Source organism: Alligator sinensis, unplaced genomic scaffold (assembly GCF_000455745.1).
Source record: "Alligator sinensis unplaced genomic scaffold, ASM45574v1 scaffold717_1, whole genome shotgun sequence".
Lineage (NCBI taxonomy): Eukaryota > Metazoa > Chordata > Crocodylia > Alligatoridae > Alligator > Alligator sinensis.
Genome location: NW_005841961.1, coordinates 1,454,951 through 1,481,144, shown reverse-complemented (window position 1 = coordinate 1,481,144; position 26,194 = coordinate 1,454,951). Strand labels below are relative to the sequence as shown.

Genomic DNA, 26,194 nt, shown 5'->3' with positions numbered 1-26,194 from the left:
GAAAGAGGGAGTAATCCAGGTCCCTGATGATAAGGAGAGGGATGAGAATGGTGCTGATGACAAAACTGGGGACTCCTGGAGCATAGCACCTGTTCACCATCAGCTGGGGGAGGGGAGAATGTGAAAGATACAGGCATCATGGGCACTGCCTGCTCAGCCAGCAAAGATGTGGGTAAAGTGGCCCTGATGGTCAGTGTCATCCAGCAGGATAAAGAAGGAGCTCTTGTGGCTGATAAATGCCTAGGCACCTTGGGGCAGGCAGAGGAAGAGGATGTGGTTGCCATCACATTTGGGGAAGCTCATGTGGCAGAAGCCACCAACCACTTCCTGTGGGTTGATGAGGCAGATGAAGTAGTTGGCTAGGACATTCTGGAAGACTAGACACAACTCCTGGACAGCTTCTCTGGCTGTGGACCTGCCCAGGCTGCACAGGTTGGTTATATAGCAGAAACTGGTGGGGTAGCCACTTCAAAATAGCAATGGCCACCCACTTCGCAAGAGTGAGGAGGCACTGCATACTGATGTCCTGGTGTGCAATGAGAGGAGCCACTTGGGCAATGATGTTCATGAAGGTGACACAGCACATGAAGAAGTTTTGGACCCACTGTTTGTCATTCCAAGTGTCCAGGATGATCTGTTCCCACCAGTCACTGCAGGCCCAGAATCATCACAAGATGTTTTGGAGGTGATACCAGACCACCCCAGCAACCATGGTGTCCTAGGTGGTCTTGTCCTCAACAGGTATGTGGATGTTAGTGGCTCAATCTGGCTTCAAAACTCAAAACATTTCAAAACTTTTGAAACGTTTTGACTGCCTTCATTTTGTTTTGAGGTTGTTTCAAAGCCTTTTGTTTCAGTTTGATTTCACTGTTTCAAGCTCAAGATGAGTCAAAACAGCATTGAAATGAAACAGACAGCAAAATTTTGCACAACCCTACTGGTTAGGTCAAAATGTGTTTGAGCTGTGCTTGTAAACAATTAACCTGGCCAAATCTCAGTGAACACACTGAGTCTGTGGTCATTCTTTAGGACAAGACTGGTGTTGGAATTTCCTGGCTGCAACTTTTGCCAGCACCACAGTCCCTGAGATTTCAACACTTATAACATATCAGTAACACCCGGCACAAGGATAACAGCAAGGACAACAGAAGGTGGTAACTGACAACCTCCAAACTAGAGATGCTGCTTGAAAACAAAGGTAACATACTGCATAGTGAGAAAAAAAAATGGATGATAGTAAGGGAAGAGCAACAAATCAAAGGATTATGAAAATAAACAAATTATCAAAATGGAGTAGCCACGTTATAACTTTAGAAGCATACCCACATGTGCTCATGCGTGCCCAAATAGATAGGGTTCCTAGCAAAATCAGTGGCAGAACTACATGCGTGTACAATTGCAAAATTTGTACCTAACACCTAAAGATGAAGCAAGGCAAAATATATTAGACCTAATTCTCCTCTCATGTATACAGAATAAATCAGAATTAACTCCATTGTTATTGGGTATCTAAACTGCACATGAAGGAAAAAATGAGACCCAATTTTTGAAATATTGATTTAATGAGTAGCCTGTAATAGTGGTGCTCAATCTCCTGCCCATGAGCCAGATCTGACCCACGGAGCTGTGTGGGGCTCTCCCCGGGTCTGGAAATTTGATGACACGGGAGTGGTGGCAGTGTTAATTACCTCTCTTGAGCTGCCAGATTTGTGAATTTGTGAGAATCTTCACGGGACCAGATAATGCAGCTTTTCATGATACACTTCACTAGAACCTGGGATCAAGACAATGTGTAGCCAGATCCAGTGCACAGGGTCAGGCTGCTGTACAGCTGGATCTGAGATTGGGCCAGCATGTGACCAGATCCATTGCATGGGGTCACACCTGAAGATTGACCCCACACATTGACCGTGTTCAGGATCTAGCCTACATTGCAATCCCGTGCCAAGTGGTTCAACCCACAGGACCAGAAATTTTGACACCACTGGCCTGTAATATTTACTACTTTGGTGAAAATGAGGGGTTTTGGAGATTTTTTGGATCATATACTCCAAGACTGGAGTAATGCCCTTAGCATCATCCTCTTCAAATAACTTCCCTTTTCAGATTTAGGGACCCATCAATGTCATTGTTTCTCTCCTTAATCTTAATTTTATTCCAAAATGCCTATAATATTTGAGTTGGCAGAATTGAGTGGCTCCACGGTTTTTGTTTTTCATGTAAGAATGTATAGAATTCTCACAATAAGAGCATGATTTCACTTATTCTGAAACCTGAAGTAGGTCTTCAGTTTTACAAGATCTTCAGTACTGTATTACTTTACACTGGCCTTCTTCACACTGGGAGGTTTCACACTAAGTACAGTAAATCAAATTGAGGTAGCAGCCTAGGGCACCAGCTTTTCCCAAGGGTATACTGAGGTATCAACTCAAGACATATTTCCTCTTTCTTTCTATAGATTTCAACACTTGAAATAGACTCAGAAAGATATTCTGATTATCTCCAAAGCTATATTTATAGCATTATAAAGTAATCCATATAAAACTCAGTCATTTTTATATATTATTTGTATGGGAATAGTGACTTAATTAAGCATCAGGACACGTGTTGGATACTGAACAAGATAGCTCCAGTATCAAGGAGCTTGCACACAAAGTATCAGGAAACACACACAGACAAGAAGAAGTGAGATAATTTTGATTAATACAGTAATCAACACTCACAATAATTTTCAGTTTAGCAATAAACAATCAGTACATTTTTAAAGAGGAAAAAATGCTCTTCAGTATTAGGGACTCACTAGGTATTAGGGCAGGGGTGGACAATTATTTCAGCTGGAGGGCTGCTTAATGACTTTTGGTGAGCTGTTGAGGGCCACAAGGGTGCCCAGCCCCTGATCACCATCTTGGGATCAGAAACCCCACCCCCTAACCCCTGACCTTTGCCACCAGAAGTCCCTCCATCCCCTAACCCCCAGAAGTACTCCTTTTGGAAGGGAGGTTTGCCATCTTGGAACCAGGGGGAAAAAAAACAAAGTATATACTAAAAATCAAACATCTACTATAACATATTTTAATTTTATTTTAAAAAATATTTTGCCCTGATTTATATGTGTTTGCATAGTGTATATAGAGGTGATTGCATAATAGCTCAAAATATAGTCTTACTCTTGTATATTGTGTATGTGGGGGTGTGTATGGGCTGTGTGGGATTTGTGGGGTAGTGCAGTTTGTGAAAGGGTGTGGGGGGTCTGGGATTTGTGGGGGGAGGGGCCTGGGACCCCCACCACATACAAAGGTTGCACAGCCCCTGCTGCCAGGGGCAACAGCAGCAACAGCAGGAGGCAGGCCCTCAGGGTGCTCCTGGCCAGTGGCAGGTAGACCCTGCTGCAACATTTAGCTGAAGCTGAATTCTGGGAGATGCATGTGGTAGCATGGAGCCAGCCTGGCCTGGCCCACTGGTGCACACCTTCAAACCAGACTAGGCTGGCTCCATGCCAGCACAAGGTGCCCATGGCACTGCAGGTGGGAACTGTATGCCATCAGGACAGGCTGGGTCCGTGCCTCCATGTGGGGCTTCCATCACTTCAGTGGGGAGGCAAACGTGAAGGCATGGACACAACCTGGCCTGATGGCATGCAGACCAGGAGCTGTGGGGAGTCGCATGCCATCAGGCCAGGCCAGATCCATGCCTCCACATGTGGCTCCCCGTTGGAGTGCTTGAAGCCCCATATGGAGGCATGAAGCCAGCCTGGTTTGGTCCAGCCCAGCCCAATGGTCTATGGCTTCTGCTTGCAATGCCAGGAGCCCCATGTGCTGGCATGAAGTCAACCTAGTCTGGCCCAAAGGCATGCACCAGCAGTCCAGGCCAGGTAGGCTCTGTGCCCCACATGCAGCTTCTGGGATTCAGCTGGAGCCATGCATCACTGGGGAGGCTCTGCCTGCAGTGGGCTAGGAATGCCCCAAGGGCCCACTCCCTGCTACTCTGCCACCAGTGGTGGCAGCTGTGCACCATGGCAGGAGAGCCCACTCCCACTCACAAACCCCACACCTACTCCCCCTCCTGCAGGCATGAGCTCACTTCTGTATTCACCAGCTGTCCTCATGGCCATCGCACTCAGTGGCTCCACATGGGGCTCCCAAATGGAGTGCCCAGTCCAGTGGCACATGACCAGTCCAATGGTGTGCAATCTCTGAAAGCCTGCCTCCCACCAGGTTTCAGAGGGGCAGCCACAGACGAGTAATAATAGTTTTTTGGAGGGGCCCCAAGGGCCAGATAGAATGACCTGATGGCCTGGCTCTGACCCATGTGCCATACTTTGCCTGCCCCTGTATTAGTGTCTGGTCATTGTAATAGAGCATATTTGGCTATTTTCCTTTTGTTTTAGTTGTATAATATCAGCCAAATGAACAATCAGACCCCACTTTCATCAATTAAAGGAAACCATATTTTTAGCATGTTGTAGAAGAAGAAATAACAAAGTAAGATAATATTCTTCCCCATTCAAGTACCTTGTAACTAATTATGAGCACTATGACAGAAACTTTGTAAGGAATAGTCTAAAATGAGCTTAATGTGGATTGAAATTTGAAATCTGGACAGCACGAAAATCTTTGTATAGCCTGTTTGGAATTGAAATCAGCCAGATGGTGAAGACTTTAATATATGCTTGGAAGAAGCACTTTCATGTGTGAAATGTTCATTTTATATGAAACAATCCAATGTGTATTTGTCTTGCATCAGTTATCATAATTATCAGGGGGAAAATAACTGTATCATATCAAGTGTTATCAACGCAAGACCAAAGGAAAGAAAACACTAAAAACTGCATGGAATTCAACTACCCTTTCCCTTGTGAGCTGACTGCTTTGCATCCACTGTAATATTCTATATTTTACCATAGTTCCATAAAACCCTTTATAATCAATGGTAACATAAAAGTGATTTTGTAGCCATACTGGTCCAGAAATTATGAGAGAGCTTGTATTTGAAATCTCGTCTAATTCTATCTCAAATATGTAGTTGGTCCAATAAAAGATATCACCCTAAGAATTCCTTGCTTTTACCATCAATCAAATATGGTAAGATTAGAATGTTAGATGATTTCACAAATCCTGAAAGAATTTAAGGTTGTTATTTCTGGTGAACAAAAATAATATGTGAATTGTACCAAAGCCTGATTCAGCAACATTCACTGCCAGTGCTGCTAACTATGTCCAGAGTGATGGTAAAAGGTCTTTTCACCATCTTATTCCATTCAAACCCCAAAAAGTAAAGGTTCAATGACACAGGTATTTTACTGGTCTAGCAAATACCACTTTGTATAGAAGTCCATATAAAATTATTGGGAGCATTTGGAGGATGAAAGCCTAAATATCTCTGGGTTATTGGTCCATCTCCAATGTCTCTTTCTAGTCTTATGACTATGTAAGAGAAGAGGGAGGGCCTGAGAAAGTCAAGGAATAAGCTCCTTTCTCTTTTCTAAACTGTGCTTCCAGGATCCTATCTGATTTCTCTTCCATCTGTTTCCTACTGCCCTTTCATCCTAAAATGGAAGACTTTATTACCCACCTATTTATTAACTTGCCTTGTTGGGATCTCTATATTAGCTTTGTGGATCAGTATACAGAGGTCTCAGACAGAAAATAATGGACAAATTAGTTCTTCAGATGCAGCTAACAGGCTAATTTGTAACAGATTACATAAAAAAGACTACAGCCTAGGAAAAAAAATGTGGCACCCAGAGATAGGGAAATATTGGATGATGCCACTGGGAGCAATGCCCCTAAACAGGGAAGAGTAGAAGCACCAGGGAACCGTGAAGAGCAGACCATAGCTACCTCCTACAAGTTTCTTGGGCTGGAGCCAAGACAAGAGCATGGGCTTCAGTTCCCCTCTACCTTCCATGAAAGATTGAAAATGTCCCTTTTAATTTAAATGCCACAAATCAAGGAGTCCCCAGATTGGGGAAAGATAAACTATTGTGTGTAATGCTCATCAGACTTGAGTTTTATGTAAATATTCTCTTCTTTGAGAAAAAGACCTTAATGATCTGAAGGAAAGTGTAGTAGTGACAAAATTACACCCCACAATCCATGCCATACATATGAAACTTCAGACTAGGCATATATATGAAACTTCAGACTAGGCAAAAGAAGAATATTTCAGGCATATTCACTATAAATATCCACCAATAAATAAGTCAACCTGACATACAAAGTAAGGGGAATATCAAAAGTTCTCTAAAACTGAAATAAGGGGCAGCAAGGGAGTAAGTGGAGAAAGGATACCAATTTTGGATTCATCAGCCAATTTTCTGAAGTGCAACATTATGGGCAGAACAAGAGAAACATAGTAATATTTACCAAGAGGTAGAGACCTAGAGACATTCAACGGGTTTTGATCAGGTATATTGTTGTCAGTCTCCAGAAAATCTCAGAGATGAAAAGGATGAGGCAAAAACTAGATTAACTAGTTTGGTTCAAGTTTGGATGCTTTATAACTGGACCTAAATGTATTCAAATTACCACTCAATGATAGTCTTTGACTATGACAAGACACTAAAAAAACCCAACTTACCTAGTATAACATTGGCGTCAATGGTCCCCAGTTTGACAGCTGTTGCAGTTATGATTGTACATGTGAAAGGGGCCTGAAGAAGAATGCTTACTTCTCCAAAGGATTGCATCTTGTGAAGCTGACCCACTAGAACTTGCCTTTTTCGTTTTACCTAGATGGAAAATAGAAATATGTTCTGGGATAACATAATGGTACAACAATGCTGGGATAATATAATGGTACAACACGTAATACATTTACATTAGAAAATGCTCAAAACTATGTATAGGCTATAGTTCAATTCACTGAAATAGCTGCTTAAAGTAGAAGTTTATGACAGTTTGTTCGCTGTGGCAAAACAGTTTAATGATACCTTGTATGGACAGTTTAGCTCAGCTATTTCAAGGGATGTGGTATTTTCCAATATTTCTTTTGGAGGGCTTTGGCTTCTTCAACCATTGGATGTTGTTCCAAGAAGAAGGATTGCTGGGAAGAGATAGGATCCACCTCATGAAGAGAGGGAAGGGTGTCTTTGCTGGCAGGCTTGCTAACCTAGTGTGGAGGGCTTTAAACTTGGTTCACCAGGGGATGGAGATCAAAACCCTGAGGTAAGTGGGGAAGTGGGAGACCTGGAAGAACAGCAAGCAGGAGAGGGAAACAGGGGAGCTGCTCTCATGCTTTCTGAGAAATCAGGGCACAAGCCCTAGTTCTCATGGGGATTTCAATGTCCCTGACATCTGCTGGGAGGACAACACAGCAGTGCTCAGGCAATCCAGGAAGTTTTTGTGGAGAGTGTGGGGGACAACTTCCTGGTGCAAGTGCTGGAGCAGCCAACTAGGAGCCATGCTCTTATTGACTTGCTGCTCACAAACAGAGAAGAACTGGTGAGGGAAGTAGTAGTGGATGGTAACTTAGGCAGCAGTGGCCACAAGATGATAAGAGTTCAGGATCCTGAGGAAAGGAAGGATGAAAAGCAGCAGAGTAAGGACCCTGGACTTCAGAAAAGCAGACTTTGACACACTCAGGGAACTCATGGGTAGGATCCCCTGGAAAGCCAGTCTGAGGGCAAGAGGAGTCCAGGAGAGCTGGCTGTACTTTAAAGAAGCCTTACTGAGAGTACGAAACAAATCATCCCAATGTGCAGGAAGACTGTCAAGTATGGAACAACACCAGCTTGGCTTAGCAAGGAACTCTTTAGTAAAATAAATCACAAAACAGAAGCTTATAAGAAGTGGAAACTTGGACCAATGTCTAAGAAAGAATATAAGAGCATCATTTGGGCATGCAGGGAAAAAATCAGGAAGGCCAAAGGGCAATTGGAGTTGCAGCTAGCAAGGGAGGTGAAGGGGAACAAGAAGGGTTTCTACAAGTATATTGGTAGCAAGAGGAGGATCAAGGAAAGCATGGGTCCCTTACTGAATGGGGGAGGCAACCTTGTGTCAGAGGATGCAGAGAAGGCTGATGTACTCAATGCCTATTTTGCCTCAGTCTTCACAGGCAAGGTCAGCTCCCAGACTACTGCACCAGACAGCAGTTTGGGGAGGATGTGAGAAGCAAACAGTGGCAAAACAACAGGTTAGGGACTATTTAGATAAGCTCAACATACACAAGTCCACAGGGCCAGATGGGATACACCTGAGGGTGATGAGGGAGTTGGCTAATGGGATTGCAGAAGTGCTGGCCATCATTTTTGAAAATTCATGGAAATCAGGAGAGGTCCTGGATGATTGCTAAAGGAAAAACATAGTGCCCATATTTAAGAAAAGGAAGAAGGAGGATCCAGGGAAATACAGACCAAGGGCGAATCATGCCAGACCTACCCGATCTCCTTCTATGATGAGATGACTGGCTCTGTGGATGCGGGGAGACCAGTGGATGTGGTATATTGCAATTTTAGTAAAGCATTAGATATGGTCTCCCACAACATTCTCACAGTCAAACTAAGGAAGTATGGGCTAAAGGACTGAACTGTAAGGTAAACAGAAAACAGGCTGGAACATTGGGCTCAGAGGGTAATATTCAATGGTTCGATGTCTAGTTGGCAGCTGGTATCAAGTGAAGTGCCCCAGGGCGTGGTCCTGGGATCGGTTTTGTTCAATGTCTTCATCAACAACCTGAAAGATGGCATAGAGTACACCCTCAGTAAGTTTGCAGATGTGAGCCAGCAGTGTGCCCTTCGAGCCAAGAAGGCTAACAGCATACTCTACTGCATTGGCAGGTGTATTGCCAGGTCAAGGGAAGTGATTATTCCCCTCTATTTAGCACTTGTGAGGCCACATCTGCAGAAGTGTGTTCAGTTCTGGGCCCCCCACTACAGAAAGAATGTGGACAAATTGTAGAGTCCATCAGAGGGCAACAAAAATGCTTCGGGGGCTGGAGGACATGACTTATGAGGAAAGGCTGTGGGAACTGGGTTTATTTAGTCTAGAAAAGAGAAGACACAGAGGGGATTTAATAGCAGCCTTCAACTACCTAACAGAACAAGGAGCATTGGTCTCAAGTTGCAGTAAGGGAACTTTAGGTTAGATACTAGTGTAACAGGAAGGCGGTCAGGGTTGCTGTGCTCTCCCCTGTCGCCTCCTTTACCGTGCCAAGCTGCCAACTAGAACCCTCCAATTCTCGCACGCCATGACTTTGATCTCACATATATATTTTATAGGGAGGCTACCTTTCGTCCTCTTGGCCACGGTTCTCCTGTTATCAATAGTTCCTTTCCTGTATTGGTGTTCTGTGCACTCCAGCCTTATGGGCTATGTGTGGCTCCAACCACCCCTGTACCACACCCCAAGCCGTGCAGATGTGACTGACGTTGTTCTGTCTCTCTCTATGCCCTCTCTGGAGCTTGGGCTCTCCGCCGCCCCATCTCTCTCTCTCTCTCTCTCTGCACCCTCTCTGGAGCTCAGGCTCTCCACCGCCCTGTCTCTCACTCTCTGCAGCTCTGGCTCTCCACCGCTCTCTCTCTCTCTCTCTGCGCCCTCTCTGGAGCTCGGGCTCTCCGCCGCCCCGTCTCTCTCTCTCTCTCTGCGCCCTCTCTGGAGCTCGGGTTCTCCACCGCCCCATCTCTCTCTCTCTGTGCCCTCTCTGGAGCTCGGACTCTCCGCCGCCCCATCTCTCTCTCTCTCTCTGCGCCCTCTCTGGAGCTTGGGCTCTCCGCCGCCCCGTCTCTCTCTTTTTCTCTGCGCCCTCTCTGGAGCTCGGGCTCTCCGCTGCCCCATCTCTCACTCTCTGCGCCCCTCTGGAGCTCGGACTCTCCGCCGCCCCATCTCTCTCTCTCTCTCTGCGCCCTCTCTGGAGCTCGGGTTCTCCACCGCCCCATCTCTCTCTCTCTGTGCCCTCTCTGGAGCTCGGACTCTCCGCCGCCCCATCTCTCTCTCTCTCTCTGCGCCCTCTCTGGAGCTCGGGTTCTCCACCGCCCCATCTCTCTCTCTCTGTGCCCTCTCTGGAGCTCGGACTCTCCGCCGCCCCATCTCTCTCTCTCTCTCTGCGCCCTCTCTGGAGCTCGGGTTCTCCACCGCCCCATCTCTCTCTCTCTGTGCCCTCTCTGGAGCTCGGACTCTCCGCCGCCCCATCTCTCTCTCTCTCTCTGCGCCCTCTCTGGAGCTCGGGCTCTCCGCCGCCCCGTCTCTCTCTCTCTCTCTGCGCCCTCTCTGGAGCTTGGGCTGTCCGCACACAGAGGCAGAGGTTTTAAGGCACCTCCTACCCGTCTTTTACCCAAGGCACACCATGTGGGATTTTATGGGATGTGCCCCACCGTGGGCAGTCCCCCCACACTAGCCAACCTTGGTAGGTTACGCTCCCTGTTGGTCATACTTCGGCCTGACTCTCGGTGGTTTTTCTCCCTCTCACCTCTGGCCCATCTACATTCCATCCCTGTAAACCCTGGTCTCTTCCCTAGGGTGAGTTGTGGGGTTTCTTATCTCCTTATGCCTTTCTGGAGATCCTGAAGCTTCCCCCAGATCTCCCACTGCCTCCTCAATGCCTTTTGGATATCTTCTTCTTTCCAGAACTCTACCTTACCCCGGCCAGTGGACCTTCCTCCCGGTCCCTTATACACCTTCACATATGCTACGCTCTCAACTTTCTTTTCAATGAGGCTTCTTAACATCCACCACCTGACCTGCCTAGGGAGGCCATTTACATAAATCTGAAGTCTCTTCTCAGATTTTGATCCCCCTATGGGTAGTAGTTCCCTCCTCCTTGTCTGTTGCCATTTGGCCCCACTTTCTTTGCTGGGCTCAACTGGTTCCCTTTTTACGGGGTCCATCTTTGACCCATATTGCCCCAGGCCTTGGGCTGCCTGTGTATAGTCCTGGCAAATTAAGCAGGAGGCCTCCCTCCTTGGGGTCCTCTGTTCTCCCTTCCCTGCTGCCCCTGCCTCTACCAGGTCTACTTCCCTTGGCTGCCCCGACTTGGAGCTGTACTGTTTCCCTTGGCTCGTAGTCGGAACAGTTCCTTCAACTGATGTTTTAGCTGGCTCATCTCCTTTGCATGGTGACTCTGCCATTGTTCCCATCTCCAGTTCCAACATTCTAGGAGCACCTGCAGGGCCTCCTTTTGTAGGGTCACTGGCTCTCTCTCTACAGCTCCCTCCTCCCTGGTACTTCCCCAGGCTGTCCTAGCTCAGCCTCCTCCCTAAGTTCTTCTGGGTCTAGGTCTCTGGGGAACTTCCCTGGCTCCACATGCTACAGGTTCTTATACCGGGTGGTTTGTAGCCGAGCCTCTACTTCCTTCAGGGCCCTTTTCAATACTTCCACCTCTTGGTATTGTTCCTGGTGTTCCAACTTAGCGGTCATCAGATACTCTGTTAATCAAGTTCCCAGTGCCTCCAACCTTTCCTGCACTGTGTCCGTGATCTCTCCAATTTGTGGTTCCTGTCCTGCTCCTACGAGATTTGTTACCCGTCTTTTGTCTGACCTCTCCACCTCCTTCAGGTCTTGGATCTTTATAGCCATCTGATCATTTGTTTCATGCAATCTTTTTCCCTCAGTCTCCAGACCCTGGATTTCTTGCTTCATCATTTGCACTTCCTCCTGTAACTGTTCATTTTCTTCCCTTACCCCCTCTTCCTTAGCTAGGCTATCTTCTAGAAGGGTTTTAAGGGACTGTACCTGTTGCCCAAGTTTATCTTTTTCCCCCTCCACACTCCTTAACTGGGTCTGTAATCGGTCATTCTCGCTCTCCTTGGTTTTTAGCTCCCTTTCCAGGGACAGCCTTTGCTGATCCAACGTCTCATAATTCGCTCTAAAATTTTTCATCTGTTCCATCTCTCGCATGAGTACCTTGTCTGTCTCTTCGGCCTGGGTATGGCTTTTGACCAGCTTGTCCTGCAATTCCTGTGCAAGATCTTCTGCATGCATACTTTTCTGTTGCCAGCTTTCCAGCTCCCCCTGCAATCTCCTATCCTGTCCTCCTGGCTATGGACTTCCTTTTGGAGGACTCCTATTAGGCCTCTGGCTACTTCTAATTTCCGTAGCACCTCCTTTTGTTCTTCTGCCTGTTTGCTGCTGGCTTCCAGAGACCTTGTCCCCCCGATATCATTTCCTCCTGCAGTCTTTTCAATTTCTCCTCCCTCTCCCAGCTCCTCTGAGCCTCCTGGGAAATGAGCCGTTCAATTGCCTGCGTCTTTTCTCCTTCTATCGCCACTAAGAGCCTGATTTCTTTCGATCCTCCCTCTTTCTTTCCAGACTGTACCTCTAGCTCTAATGCAGCGACCTGCACCTCTGCTCTCTCTTTTTGGGCTTTTGCTATTCCTAGCTCTCACTCCAACCGGGTCATCTTCTCCTCCATCTCATCCATCCTTAGTTGCCAGTTGAACTTTTCCTGTCTCTGGTCTCCCATGCTTCCTACATTTCTGGGTTGGGGCCTCAGTCTTACTCTGTGAGACTCTTGAAATGGGCTTCCTCCTTCCACGCCGCCTCATGAACTGTGGCCTCCCTACCTTTCTATAAAACCTCTCGGTTCTATTCTCACCCACAGGTTCATTTTCCTTCCTTCTTTGCTCACGGCCGAGCCTTCCCGACCCATGCATCACTGTAACAGGAGGACAGGCAGGGTTGCCATGCTCTCCCCTGCCACCTCCTTTACCGTGCCAAGTTGCCAACAAGCACCCTCCAATTCTCACCCACCACGACTTTGATCTCACATATATATTTTATAGGGAGGCTACCTTTCGTCCTCTTGGCCACGGTTCTCCTGTTATCAATAGTTCCTTTCCTGTATTGGGGTTCTGTGCCCCCCAGCCTTATGGACTATGCACGGCTCCAACCACCCCTGTACCATGTCCCAAGCCTCGCAGATGTCACTGACGTTGTTCTGTCTCTCTCTATGCCCTCTCTGGCACTTGGGCTCTCCGCCACCCCGTCTCTCTCTCTCTGTACCCTCTCTGGTGCTCGGGCTCTCCGCCGCCCCATCTCTCTCTCTCTACACCCTCTCTGGCACCCCGTCTCTCTCTCTCTGCACCCTCTCTGGTGCTTGGGCTGTCCGCCACCCCGTCTCTCTCTCTCTACACCCTCTCTGGCGCTTGGGCTCTCCACCACCCCATCTCTCTCTCTCTGCACCCTCTCTGGTGCTTGGGCTGTCCGCCGCCCCATCTCTCTCTCTCTGCGCCCTCTCTGGTGCTCGGACTCTCCGCCACCCCGTCTCTCTTTCTCTACACCCTCTCTGGCATTCAGGCTCTCCACAGCCCTTTCTCTCTCTCTGCGTCCTCTCTGGCGCTCGGGCTCTCTGTAGCCCTGTCTCTCTCTCTGCGCCCTCTCTGGCGCTCGAGCTCTCCGCAGCCCCGTCTCTCTCGCTGTGCCCTCTCTGGTGCTCAGGCTCTTCACCGCCTGGTCTCTCTCTCTGCGCCCTCTCCGGTGCTCGGGCTCTCTGCCGCCCTGTCTCTCTCTCTCTCTGCACCCTCTCTGTGTCCTGAGAGATGAGGAAGATATCGTGTCTGTGGTTCAACAAAAATAACTCTTCTGCACAACTATTATGTCTGTCTTAGAGAAATAACATCTTATAAATATTTAATTCCCTCTCTATTTGAGAACTCTAAATTTCTTTGTTGCTTGCCCTGTTCTCCTCCAGATGGGTCCCAAGCAAATAGCAATCCTAGGTCACCTTGTATTTACTACTGATATCAAAATTGTGGGGTTCTCTTCTCTTTGTTAGTTTTCATCCACTCATTCCTTTCTCTTAATTTTAAGTCTCTGGGATGTTACTCGATGTCTTCAGGTATCAGACTCACCAACTCAAAGTCCTCCTTTGTTAACTCACTTCAGCTTCCCAGGTAAGTCTCTCTCCAGGACCCTTCTTATATTCCCTTTTCTCTTTCTTGTAGTTTCTCCCTGTTTCTTCTGGGTTGCTTTCTTCTCTTTTTCCAGCTAAATCTGGGTTATTTCCCCTTTAAATCCTTCCAGCCCTCTGCTGTCTGTCTCACAGCCAGCACTCTCTCCCCTCTCCCTTCCCAGGTGCTGCTCTCTTTGTTTATGTTTTCCTCCCGGTCTCTCTCTCCCCAATCTGGGTAGCCCCACCCCTTTTCTCCTGGGACTGGTTGCTACGGTCAGTTTTCTGCTTTCCTTCACCCCCTGAAGTTCTGTGATGGGGCAGACTTGGTGCCCCGTCACAGGTAGTAAAACACCGGAATAGGTTACCCAGAGCGGTTGTTTGGAGGTTTTAAAGACCCAGTTAGAGGTCTTTTGGGAGGTTTTTAAAACCTGGCTAGAGAAAGCTTTGGCTGGGATGATCTAGTTGGGGATGTTCCTGAGCAGGGGGCTGGACTAGATTACCTCCTGAGGTCCTTTCCAACCCTAATTTTCTAGGATTCTATGACTCTAAGAGCAAGAAGAGTTTAGGGGATTCTGTTATGCACACAGAACAACTGCAATGTTAACATGTAGCATGACAACTAAGTGGTAGTTCTTGGCCTCATCTTCATATGGGATCCTATTTTTAATTGGTCATTACCATTAGTGAATGTGACCTGTGCACTCCCACTGAGTCACAAGTATTAAAGTAAGCATTTTCCCAGTTTCTGTAACATTACCGAGTAGCATCACTAGATAATTAATCATTAGTGTAAAAATAGAAGCAAGAAAGATTGAAGTACAGAAAGGACACATTTACATTTTTTAAAAGGGCAAGGCAAAGTGAATCCTACATCTGGAATACCTGTTCCCAATCTAGTGTAGAATTAACCTTTTAAGACTTGGGCTAAGTGCACCAATGTAAAGTTCCACCCAGGTATACTTCATATATAGCTTTTAGTTCAAGACAAAAGGAAAAACTCTGCAAGGTGCTGTAGAAGCCTAATGTGTGTTGCTTCCCTGGGATTGGCTGCTCAGCTGTTCACTTTAGATCTTATTACCATTTATATCACTGTGAAAAACCAAAGTATGCTAAACTGGTGAAAATGTGTTGACTGCCTGGGCACAGTTAAGGCTACAATAGCTCTAGCAAAACTTGGGACACTGCCTAGCTACCTCTTTGAGCAACAGGAGAAATTTCCAAACACAATACAATGGAATAATATAGGTTTTCCCTTCATCCATAGTTTCCTTATAGACAGACATAACAACTGTAGAGATGTCAATAGAAAGTAATATACAATAAAAGCTGTTATCCAGAATCCCCCAGGAATGGGGGATGCCAGATAACATATGCCGGTTAATTGAGTGACCTGAGCCACCGCTCCTCCCGCTACATAGCTGCCCCTCCCGCCGCATCGTTGCCCCTCCTGTGGGCCCTGTGGGCCCCACTGGACAGGGAGGCGGGCCCTGTACAGCTCCACACAGTCTGTTATGCCCCCGGGCCATGAGGGCTCAGCAGCACAAGCTGCTTTGCCCCAGGCCATGGGGGCTTGGAGAAACTGGAAGTGCCGGTATGTACTTTTGGTTTCACTTTATCTTACAAGCCAGCAAGCCAGTTAATTGAGCATGCCGGCTTGTAAGATGCTGGTTAACGGAACTTTAACTGTAAACTGTTATGATAGTAGTTTAGCTTACTTCTATCACTACAAGTTCATACAAATGAACAATTACAGTAAACAGGTGATGTGAGCTCCTGAGTCGCAGTTCCTTCTTCCCTTTTAAATCAGTTAATACGTATGTTTGGCCTTATCCTTAGAGCTAGAATCTGATGGTCAGGAATCTGATGATGACACTTTTTGTGTTGCTGTTACCAAAATATGATTTGTTGAAAGCAAAATGCTTTGTAGAAATTTTTTTTGACAGATTTATGCTCCAAGAGAACTCATCTAATTAATCACATAAGTCATTAGATAAACAAAATTTAATTTTATTGTGCTCCCTACATGAGCGTGCTTCCCACGAGTGTTAACAACCACCATGATCCGTGGCACTCCTACGTTTTATTCCTCCCTTTTCTTAGCTCTTGCCTTGCTTAGTAAGGGTTCTTCTCCCTGACCTGACCTTCCCTCTGCTTGTTCCTGTGTCTTTCACCTGTGTCAGGCATCCGTCCGCTCACTGCAATCCCGCACTCTTTGGACCCTGCAGCTAAGTAACTTTTTCCTCACCTTTTCTTCTCTTGATCCCTTGCTGTGGGTTTCTTCACCTGAGCAATCAGTTGTTGGAGTGAGGCTTCCAGTGGCCACGTGTCTCCAGTCTCTTCTTGTTGATCCTCCCAGTCAGTGGTTGCAGTAGGCATCACATCACCTGTGTAAGAGAGGTCAACCTGTGGCTCCAGAGTTGGTGCTTTTGTGCAGGTTTTGGCTTCCTGGACCACGATCCACACTTCTGTGCAAGGAACTTCCTGGGACATAATGGGCTTCATCTCTTCACAAAAGTTAAGAGTCTGCTCTCTTACAGGTTTGCTGATCTCCTATGTTGGGCTTTAAACTAGGTTCAACAGGGGATGAGGAGGCAGGAGATGGAGTGAATCTAGGACCTACAATCTATGAGACATGCAACAGAACATCCCATGTAAGTACTAAGGGGCCCATTGGGCATCAGAATGGGGGGACACCAAAGGCACCATTTGGAGGGCTTAAGTGCCTCTATACTAATGCTAGGACTATGGGGAACAAGCAGGAGAAACTCACACTCCTGCTTAAAATCAATAACTTTGATTTAGTCATGCTAACAGAAACCTGGTAGGACCCTACCCATGACTGGGCAGTATGCATTGAGGGCTATAGGTTGTACAGAAAGGACAGAGTAGGGAGGAAAGCAGGGGGGGAGGTTGCTCTCTATGTTAAGGAGCGTTTTATTTTTGAAAATACAAAAAGTCTTATTTTTAGGTATGTAGGGAGTAAAAAGAAAGTGCAGGGCAGCATAGGACCCCTACTGAACAAGCAGGAGCAATTAATGGCAGGCAGGGGGACAAGGCTGAGCTCTTCAATGAGTTTTTTGCCTAAGTGTTCCTGAACAAGGGTCATGACAAGTCTCCTAGTAGGTTCTGAGGTGCTGAAGGAATTGATCAGTGTCACAGCAGAACCACTGGCGCAGCTGTTTGAGTGCTCACGGCACTCAGGTCAGGTCCTGGAGGACTGGAAAAGAGCCAATGTGGTCCCTATTTTCAAGAAGGGGAGGAAGGAGGATCTGAGTAATTATAGTCCAGTTAATCTCACTTCTATCCTTGGAAAAGTCTTTGAAAAAATTATTAAGGATCATATTTGTGTGGGTCCAGTAGGAAAAATAATGCAGCAGGGCACCCAGCATGGATTCATAGCAGGTAGATCATGCCTGACTAATCTGGTTTCTTTTTATGACCAGGTCACAAAATGCTTAGACGCAGAAGTAGAGGTGGATGTCGTTTACTTGGATTTTAGGAAGGCCTTTGATACGATATTTCATCCCATTCTGATAAACAAAATAAGAGGCTATGACTTAGATGATTACACAGTCTGGCGGGTGGCAAATTGTCTTGGGGGTTGCACCCACAGAGTGGTGGTGAATGGGCCGGTATCAACTTGAAAGGATGTGGGCAGTGGGGTCCTGCAGGGCTTGGTCCTTGGACCTGTGCTCTTCAATGTCTTCATCAGTGGGTGTGAAGTGTACTCTGTCCAAGTTTGCAGATGATACTAAATTGTGGGGCGAAGTGAACACACCAGGTTGACTCCGGACTAATTGGAATCTAATTAGCGCTATATTAAAACAGAGGCTTTACTGTCTGGTCAATGAAAGGGTGGTCATTTACCCCTCAGGCCACTTACAACCCAACCTCCTGTATCTGATCACCAATAGATTGGATCAGAGAATGAATTGAGAAATTAATTGACTAATTAATCAATCACTCCACAGACCCACAGATGCTATATCTTATGAATAAGATGTTTTTTTTAATACAGGAAAATCACTTATAAACAATAACGCCAGGGAAACAAACATGAGGAGGTTATTCCAGAGGATGGAGGGGGGTGAACTTTATTTAAACAGGACTGAGGCCAGAACCTCCCTGAGCTGTCTCAATCCACTAAGGATTAGATTAGGAGAGAAGGGCGATACTTACTCACAAGGATAGGGAGGCTGCTACACTCAAGCCAAGCACACCCAGTGGGGAAATAATGTGGAGCCAACCTCTTCCTATCCCAGTCCCTGGGAGTGTTCCAGTGGTGGCGGAGGCCTCCTCAGTCCATGGCGACCGGACTGGAACTCTATGCTCCTGATCCACAATCAGACACATATCACATTCATGGACACTCTCTCACCCTATTACAGCTAGCTCACTCTCTCTCTCACTCAATCCTGGTTCACATATATATTCTTTCAGTCCCAAACACACCCAGCTGGAGACGCACCCAACTCCACCCACAGAGACCCTTATATATCATTATTACACACGGCAATCTTTACCTATACCACATGGCACCATTCTTGCACATGACACTCTGTTTCAGGTGGGGTCTCAGGTGATGACCTAATCCTTTGAAGAACAGGTCACCCAAAGGTCGGTGCATGACCTACTTTGCAGCATCACTATGAAGTATGCAGACCATGACACAGGTCTCAGCTTTGCTACTACAACTGGAGGGTAGAGAATGATTGCAGGCAGACCTGGACAGGTTGGAAAAGTGGGCAGAGCACAATAGGATGCAGTTCAACAAGGACAAATGCGGACTGCTGCACCTAGGGCATAAAAATATCCAGCACACCTACTGGATGGGGAATGACCCTCTCAGTAGCACAGAAGCGGATAGGGATCTTGGAGTCGTAGTCGACTCCAAGATAAACATGAGTTGTCAGTGTGACAAAATCATCAGCACAGCTAGCTACACTTTATTATGCATTAGCAGATGCATGACAAATAGAACCAAAGAGGTGAAATTTCCCCTCTATGCGGCATTGGTCAGACTGCAGTTGGAGTACTATGTTCAGTTTTGGGCACTGTACTTTAAGAAGGATGCGGATAACCTTGAGAGGGTCCAGAGGAGGGCCACTCGTATGGTTATGGGTTTACAGGCCAAGCCCTAAGAGGAGAGGCTAAGGGACCTGGATCTCTTCAGCCTCCACAAGAGAAGGCTGAGAGGGGATCTTGTGGCCACCTACAAATTCATTGCGGGGGCACAGCAAGAAACCAGAGATGCTATGTTCACCAGGGTGCTTCTTGGGGTAACAAGGAACAATGGTCACTAACTGACAGATAGCAGATCTGGGCTAGATATCAGGAAGAACTTCTTCACAGTAAGGGTGACCAGAATTTGGAATGGGCTTCCAAAGGAGGTCTTTAAGAGGAGGCTGGATAGGCACCTGGCTGGGGTCATCTGACCCCAGCACTCTTTCCTGCACTGGGCAGGAATGATCTGTTGAGCTCCCATTCAACCCTAGCATTTTTGAGTCTATGAATCTAAGTGCCCCAAGGGCAACACCCCCTTCACACACCTCTGCTTTTATCCTCTGGCTTGCCAGTTAACTCTTCCCTGGTGTGCAGATCCCCATAGCAGTGACCAATGTTTTAATTACTCTTGCCCTTGTCCTGACCTAACTCTTTGCCAAGGGCTACCCCCTCTAGTACAAGGTTGTATTTCATCCTGTTACACTTACCATGGGAAATTCATTTCTTGTCTCAATGGTCCTTCAGAAATTGTGACTTTTGAGAGCTGTATTCATGACTGAAAGTAATATATCACTCCTCATAAGTAACATCCTGCTCTTCCCAACCATCCTTATCATACATGCTCAGTTGTTTTCAGGAAAGCAAAATGCTTGAGACAAATACTTCTCTCTACAGTAAGCTGTGATACCATCCTTTTAGGCAACTGTGACATCTTGCGCCCTTCTGGAAGCCCAGCCTGTCGGGGTGTGGCCCCTCCCCTCAACTCGCCTGCCACGACTTTGATGTTAAACTTACTGTGAGAAGGGTCTTCAGCGGAGATCTTTCCCGGGGGGCCCTTCCGATGGACGGCGGTACTTATGAGCGTAGGGCACAATGTTCCAGGGGGCTCCGCCTCCCCTACACCCTGTCCACTTGCCAACCAGTTGGAGACGTGTTGATGATGGTCTCTGGCCCTGTAGGATGGCCGAGGGCCTGTCTACCTGGGTCCAGTCACTCTTCCTCCCCTCTTGGGGTTCATTTTATTTCAAAGAAAATATTCCCCAGAATAGGAGGGGGCTGCAGGGCTGCCTCCCTTATCCCTGCTCCCTCTAGGGGTCTCAGATACCTCTTCCCTCCTACTGTGCGCAGGGAGCTCCCCTGCCTCCTCGGTCTCAGCTTCTTCCAGGGGCTGTGGGGGTGCCCCTGCTCTGCCTCCCACAGGAGGCTTAAAGCTCTCCCTGGTGCTGCCTGCGAGAGCCACACAGGCTAGATTGCTTCCTCCCCAAGCCGGAGCCCACCTAACAACCTGCCGGCCCGCTCTCTCTCTCTCCAGCTCTTTCCTCGCCCCAGATCCGGTGGGGCTTTAAAATTTTCCCATAGTGGCCGGTATGGCCGCTGGGATTGGCTCAGCTGTTTCCCGTGCCAGAAACAGCTGATTAAACAGCCGGCATAATGCCGGTTGGCGTGGCTCCTGCTCTGGCTGCCCTGCGGGAGGTAAGTTAGTTCTACTGGGGGCCTAATCCCAAGGTATGGGGCCCACAGGGTTCACTATCTCCCCTTCAAGAGCCTGTGGTGGTGTCTCACCACCACAGACCTCCCCCCTTAAGTTGCCTCGTGGCGTCTGGTTTCCTCGTGCAATGTCTTGTACCACGTGATGTTCCTCCCCACGGATGTGACCTGATCCTTCTTCCGGCTTGTCCGGGCCTTCCCATCTGGACAAAAAATCAGCCACGAAGTTATCTTTGCCCGGATGGTGTACCACAGTGAACCTGAATGGCTGCAATTCCAAGGCCCAGCGGGTGATCCGGGCGTTCATGCTTTGTTTCTGTGTCAACCATTGTAGTGGGGTGTGATCCGTCACTACCATAAATTCCCTCCCCATTAGGTAGTGCTTAAAGTATTCTATTGACCAGTGTATTGGCAGACACTCCCTCTCAACCGTGGCATACCTGGTCTATGCACGGCTGAGTTTTCGGCTGGCGAACGCAATCTGGCACTCTTCTTGCCTGCATTTTGGAAGTAATACTGCTCCCAGGGCTCGGCCTGATGCATCTCTTTGTAAAATGAAAGGGGCATTAAAGTTAGGGGTGTGTACAATAACATCGTGGTGCATTGCCTCTTTCAAGTCTTGGAAGCTCTTCCACATCTCTGGTGTCCATTTCAATGGAGCTATGGACACCCCAGCCAATGCGTCCAGGAGTGTTGTGGAGAGAGTTGCGAAATAAGGTATGAACCGTCTATAATAATTGATGAGCCCCAAGAAGGAATGCAGCTGTTTGCGGGTTCGCATTTCCTGAAATTGCCTTATGGCTTCAATCTTATCGGTAAGGGGGCGAATTGTCCCTCGGCCTACTCAAAATCCCAGGTATGCCGTTTCTCTTCCTGCTAGCTTACATTTCTTGGTGTTGGCGGTCAGCCCCATGGTTCAGAGTTCTCCCAGGACAGCTCCCAGGGCTTTAAGGTGTTGTTGCCAACTGGGGGAAAATATAATGGTATCATCAATGTACGCTGCCGCATATGCCACACGTGGTGCCAACAAGTTATCCATCAACCTTTGGAATGTTGTGGCAGCGCCGTTGAGGCCGAAGGGCATCTGTGTGAACTCGAATAAGCCCCACGGGGCTCCAAAGGCTGTTTTGGCACAATCCATGGCACGCATAGGGATCTGCCAATACCCCTTTGCTAAATCAAGCATAGATATATACTGTGCTTCGCCAATCTTCTCAATGAGGTGAGTGACATGTGGCATCGGGAAGGCATCAAAGGTCATCAGGGCTATAGCTTCCTATAGTCTATATATATGCGCAGTGACCCATCCGGCTTGACCACGGGCACAATGGGACTCCGCCAAGGACTATGGGACAGTTGTATAATCCCTTGTTCCTGCATCTTCGTGATCTCCCGCCTTATTTCCTGTTGCCAACATTGGGGTATCGGCCTCCCCCTTTTCCTAACCAGGGCCCCCTGAGGTGTTCTGATCTCATGTTCCATTCCCATTACCCATCCCGAGGCTTCTTGGAACACCACCCAGAAATCTTCTATCAAGGCTAATAGTTCCTGTCGTTGGCCATCCAGCTCCTTGCGTATTTGCACCGACCCCTCCTCTAGTGATCTCCCCAACCCGGGGCAGAGCAGTCCCAGGTCCTCCCCCATATCCTCTTCTTGTGCCATCCAGCCCTGTGGGGTCTTCTACTTCTTAAGCAGGTTCATGTGGTAAATCTGGTGCTCTCGGCGGTGACCCGGTTTGAGCAATTCGTAATCTACTGGCCCCACTTGTCTAACAACTGTAAATGGGCCCTGCCACATTGCAAGCTGTTTGCTTGAGGAGGATGGAAGTGATACCAAAACCCTGTCTCCCGGCTGGAAGGTTCGCGTTCTTGCCTTTTCATTACAGTGCATTTCCTGCTGCTCTTGGGTGCTCCTCAGATTTTGACTGGTGATCTGTTGGGCCCTGGTGATTTGGTCTTGCAATTCTTTGCGGTACCTTTCTGCCGATATTCCCAATCCCATCAGCCACTCCCATTCTTCCCTGATGACCTGTAGCAGCCCTCTGGGACTGTGGCCGTACACCACCTGAAATGGAGAGTACTGTGTCAATTCTTGAGGGGCGTCCCTCAGGGCAAACAACAAGGGCATGAAGATGGTATCCCACCTCTGGGGGTTTTCCTGAGAGCAACATCTGAGCAGACGCTTGATGGTTCCATTTAATCTTTCCACAAGACCATTGGTCTGGGGATGATAGACCGAGGTCTTTAACTGGGTGATGCCAAGGGTTTTACATAAGGCTTTCATCACCCCAGACATAAAGTTCATCCCCTGGTCCATGAGTATTTCCCGTGGTATGCCCACCCGTGCTATCCATTTGAGCACCTCTTCCACTACTCGCATAGCTCTTATAGATCTCAGGGGAACTGCTTCCGGGAATTGGGTGGCATAATCCACCATTACCAAAATATACTGATATCCATTATGGGACCTCGGGAGGGGGCCCACTATATCCAGTGCAACTCAGGGGAATGGTGTCTCTATTATTGGCATGGGATTCAGAGGTGCCCTTGGGGGTCTCCACTCTTGCGCCCTCTGGCACTCTGGGCATGCAGCCCCCCACCTTTCCATGTCCTCTTGGAGACGTGGCCAAAAGAATTCTTGGGCCAGTCTAGCCCAGGTCTTAGTGCATCCCAAATGGCCCTCCATGGGTGAGTCATGAGCCAATCTCCACACTGCACAGCAAAGTGAGGACGGGACCACTAACTGCCTCCCTTTCGTGGTGCCTTCCTCACCCCATTGGACCCAATATAATAACCCCCCAATTACTTCGAAGCCAGGATGACTCCATGATGATCCTTCCCCGGGGTCTGTGTCCCATAGCCACTGGAGTTCTGGGTCTTCATTTTGGGCCCGATGGAATTGGGCCGCACTCACCAGCTGCTCCAGGTTGATGCTGCCTGATGCTATTTCGTTTGGATGGGCCGAGCCCTCGCCGGCCCATCCCTCTCCCCTCCTGAGCCATTTCCTTTCTTCTTCCATCACTCTCACTCATTCGAGGACTGTGTAGAATGGTCCTCATTCTCACCCTGGGATCATCTCACAAGCCAGGGTCAGGGCTAGTCCGACTCTCAGCTCCCCACAAAACTCCATCACTTGGAATGGCACATAACAACTTATGATTGTAGGGCGTGATGTTCCATGGGGCTCCACCTACCCTACACCCCATCCACTCGCCAACCAGTTAGAGACATGTTGATGATGGTCTCTGGCCCTGTAGGATGGCTGAGGGCCTGTCTACCTGGGTCCAGTCGCTCTTCCTCCCCTCTCGGGGTTCATTTTATTTCAAAGAAAATATTCCCCAAAATAGGAGGGGGCTGCAGGGCTGCCTCCCTTATCCCTGCCCCCTCTAGGGGTCTCAGATGCCTCTTCCCTCCTACTGTGCGCAGGGAGCTCCCCTGCGCTCCTCGGTCTCAGCTTCTTCCAAGGGCTGTGGGGGTGCCCTTGCTTTGCCTCCTGCAGGAGACTTAAAGCTCTCCCTGGTGCTGCCTGCAAGAGCCACGCAGGCTGGGTCGCTTCCTCACTACGCCGGAGCCTGCCTAACAAACTGCTGGCCTGCTCTCTCCCTCTCTGGATCTTCCCCCACCCCAGATCCAGCAGGGCTTCTAAACTTTCCCACAGCGGCCGGTATGGCTGCTGGGATTGGCTCAGATGTTTCCCGCACCGGAAACAGCTGATTAAACAGCCAGCGTAATGCCGGTTGGCATGGCTCCTGCTCTGACTGCCCTGCGGGAGGTAAGTTAGCTCTACTGGGGGCCTGCTTCTGGGGTATGGGGCCTGCAGGGTTCACTCTCTCCCCTTAGAGAGCCTGTGGCGGTGCCTTGCCGCCACAGCAACATATATGCTTCCTTCTAAATAATGCTTCCTCAATATGGGATCCACTTGGTTAAGTTTGGTAAACCAGATGTTTCATGGATATACGGTCAAGAGGGAGAGCTGCATTGGGGGTGACTAGCTACCGAATGGTACCTCTTTGGAAAAACGCCTTTTTCTGCCACTTACTGTTGCTGCTGTAGGTCCTGGTCTTATTCATTTTGTGAAGAAGAACAAGATGTTATTCTCTCACCCAGATTATTTTACTTATTTTACTTCTCATGAAAAGTGCAGGTGACTATAGGAAAGCAAGAACATGAAGGTAGGAGTTGATTGAAAGGATTGAATATGGAAATATGGGGCCATACAGTAAACTGGGAAGGAGCAGAGAACCAATACATTAGAAGAAAATCTCTAATGATGGAGATGAGGAGAGTACACATGCAGTATCACCTGAGCAGCCAGAGAGAAATGTATTTCTCAGTGTGCTACAAGAGGAGACCCAGCTCCAGAAAAATCCTTAAGACAACTAAAAAGGTAATTAAAAACTGTGTACTGGCAGTCCTTGACTTACAGTGTTTCAGTTTATGGTGATTTGCATTTGCAGCACTCTGCCATTTACACCCCTGTCATTACTCACGGTGCTGGATCCTTGCACTTACGGCAGGCAACGAGCTGGTCATGGAGCATGGTGGAGGCACCAGGGCTGGCATGGGACACTTATATGGGTAAGCTCAGGCAGTGGCTCCTACTCAAGGCCATGTGCTCCCAGAGGCGAGATGGGGCAGGGGCTGCGGTTGGCGGCTGGCGCCGGAGAACTGCTCCACTTCCCAGCCCCAACACCATGTGCCTCCTTGCTCCCAGAGGCATGGTGATGTGGGAATGGGGGCTGGGGGCTGGTGCTGGCTCTGCTAGCTTCAGGGAACTACTCCACAACCCTGCATCACCTGGGTAGCAGAGCAGTTTCCCGGAGCACGTGGAGCCCGTAGAGCAAGTTCCCAGAGCTGGAAAAGCCCATGCCAGCCCCCAGCTCCTGTCCCCACCTCACCATGCCTCTGGGTGTGAGGAGGCACATGGTGTTGGGGCTAGGAAGCAGAGCAGTTCCCCAGAGCCAGTGGAGCCCATGGAGCAGTTCCCTGGAGCTGGCAGAGCCCATGCCAACCCCCAACCCCAGCCCCTGCATAAGGACTGAGGAGCTTACCTTTGGTAAGCGTCCCACTCCAGCCCTGGTGCCTCCCTTCCAGTTCTATCAATCATGTCAAATGGACTTCTGATTAAATAAAATTTATGTGGTTAGTTACTGCATTGCACTTTAGAAAGCTTTGTACTGTACAGTGTATATCATTTATTAGTGTATATCATTTATAGCTGAATAATAGTTGATTTAAATATGATGTTTCTGGTCATTTCTATAAAATCTTGGGCATCAGGCCTTTAGTCAGGAATATAAATCCCATTATAACATTGTTTCAATGAGAAGATCAGATTCGACTTGCATCGTTTCGACTTACAGCGCCTTTTCCAGGAACATAACCCGCTGTAAGTGCGAGAACTGCCTGTATCATGTTTCAGGGTTGTAGCTGTGTTGGCCTAAGAACATAGGGAGGACATAGACTATTTAGTTGGTCTAATAAAAGATATCACATCTTCCCAAAGAATCTTGTCTGCCTAAAAACTGTAGGCACCTATCCCACATTGATTTTGAGATTGGAATCAGGCATCTTAAATACTTTTTCATAGATTCATAGATGTTAGCGTCAGAAAGGACCTCAATAGATCATCGAGTCCGACCCCCTGCATAGGCAGGAAA

At 48.0% G+C, this 26,194-nt stretch overlaps 1 protein-coding gene across 1 annotated transcript in view; it reads right to left on the bottom strand.

Annotated features, from left to right (window-relative positions):
• Positions 1–26,194, bottom strand: part of CNBD1 (cyclic nucleotide binding domain containing 1) — a 182,996-nt gene that overhangs the window by 57,502 nt on the left and 99,300 nt on the right. The window contains exon 5 of the mRNA XM_025200242.1: positions 6,580–6,730. Coding sequence (XP_025056027.1) covers positions 6,580–6,730 — 151 coding nt within the window. The remainder of the gene's footprint in view (positions 1–6,579; positions 6,731–26,194) is intronic.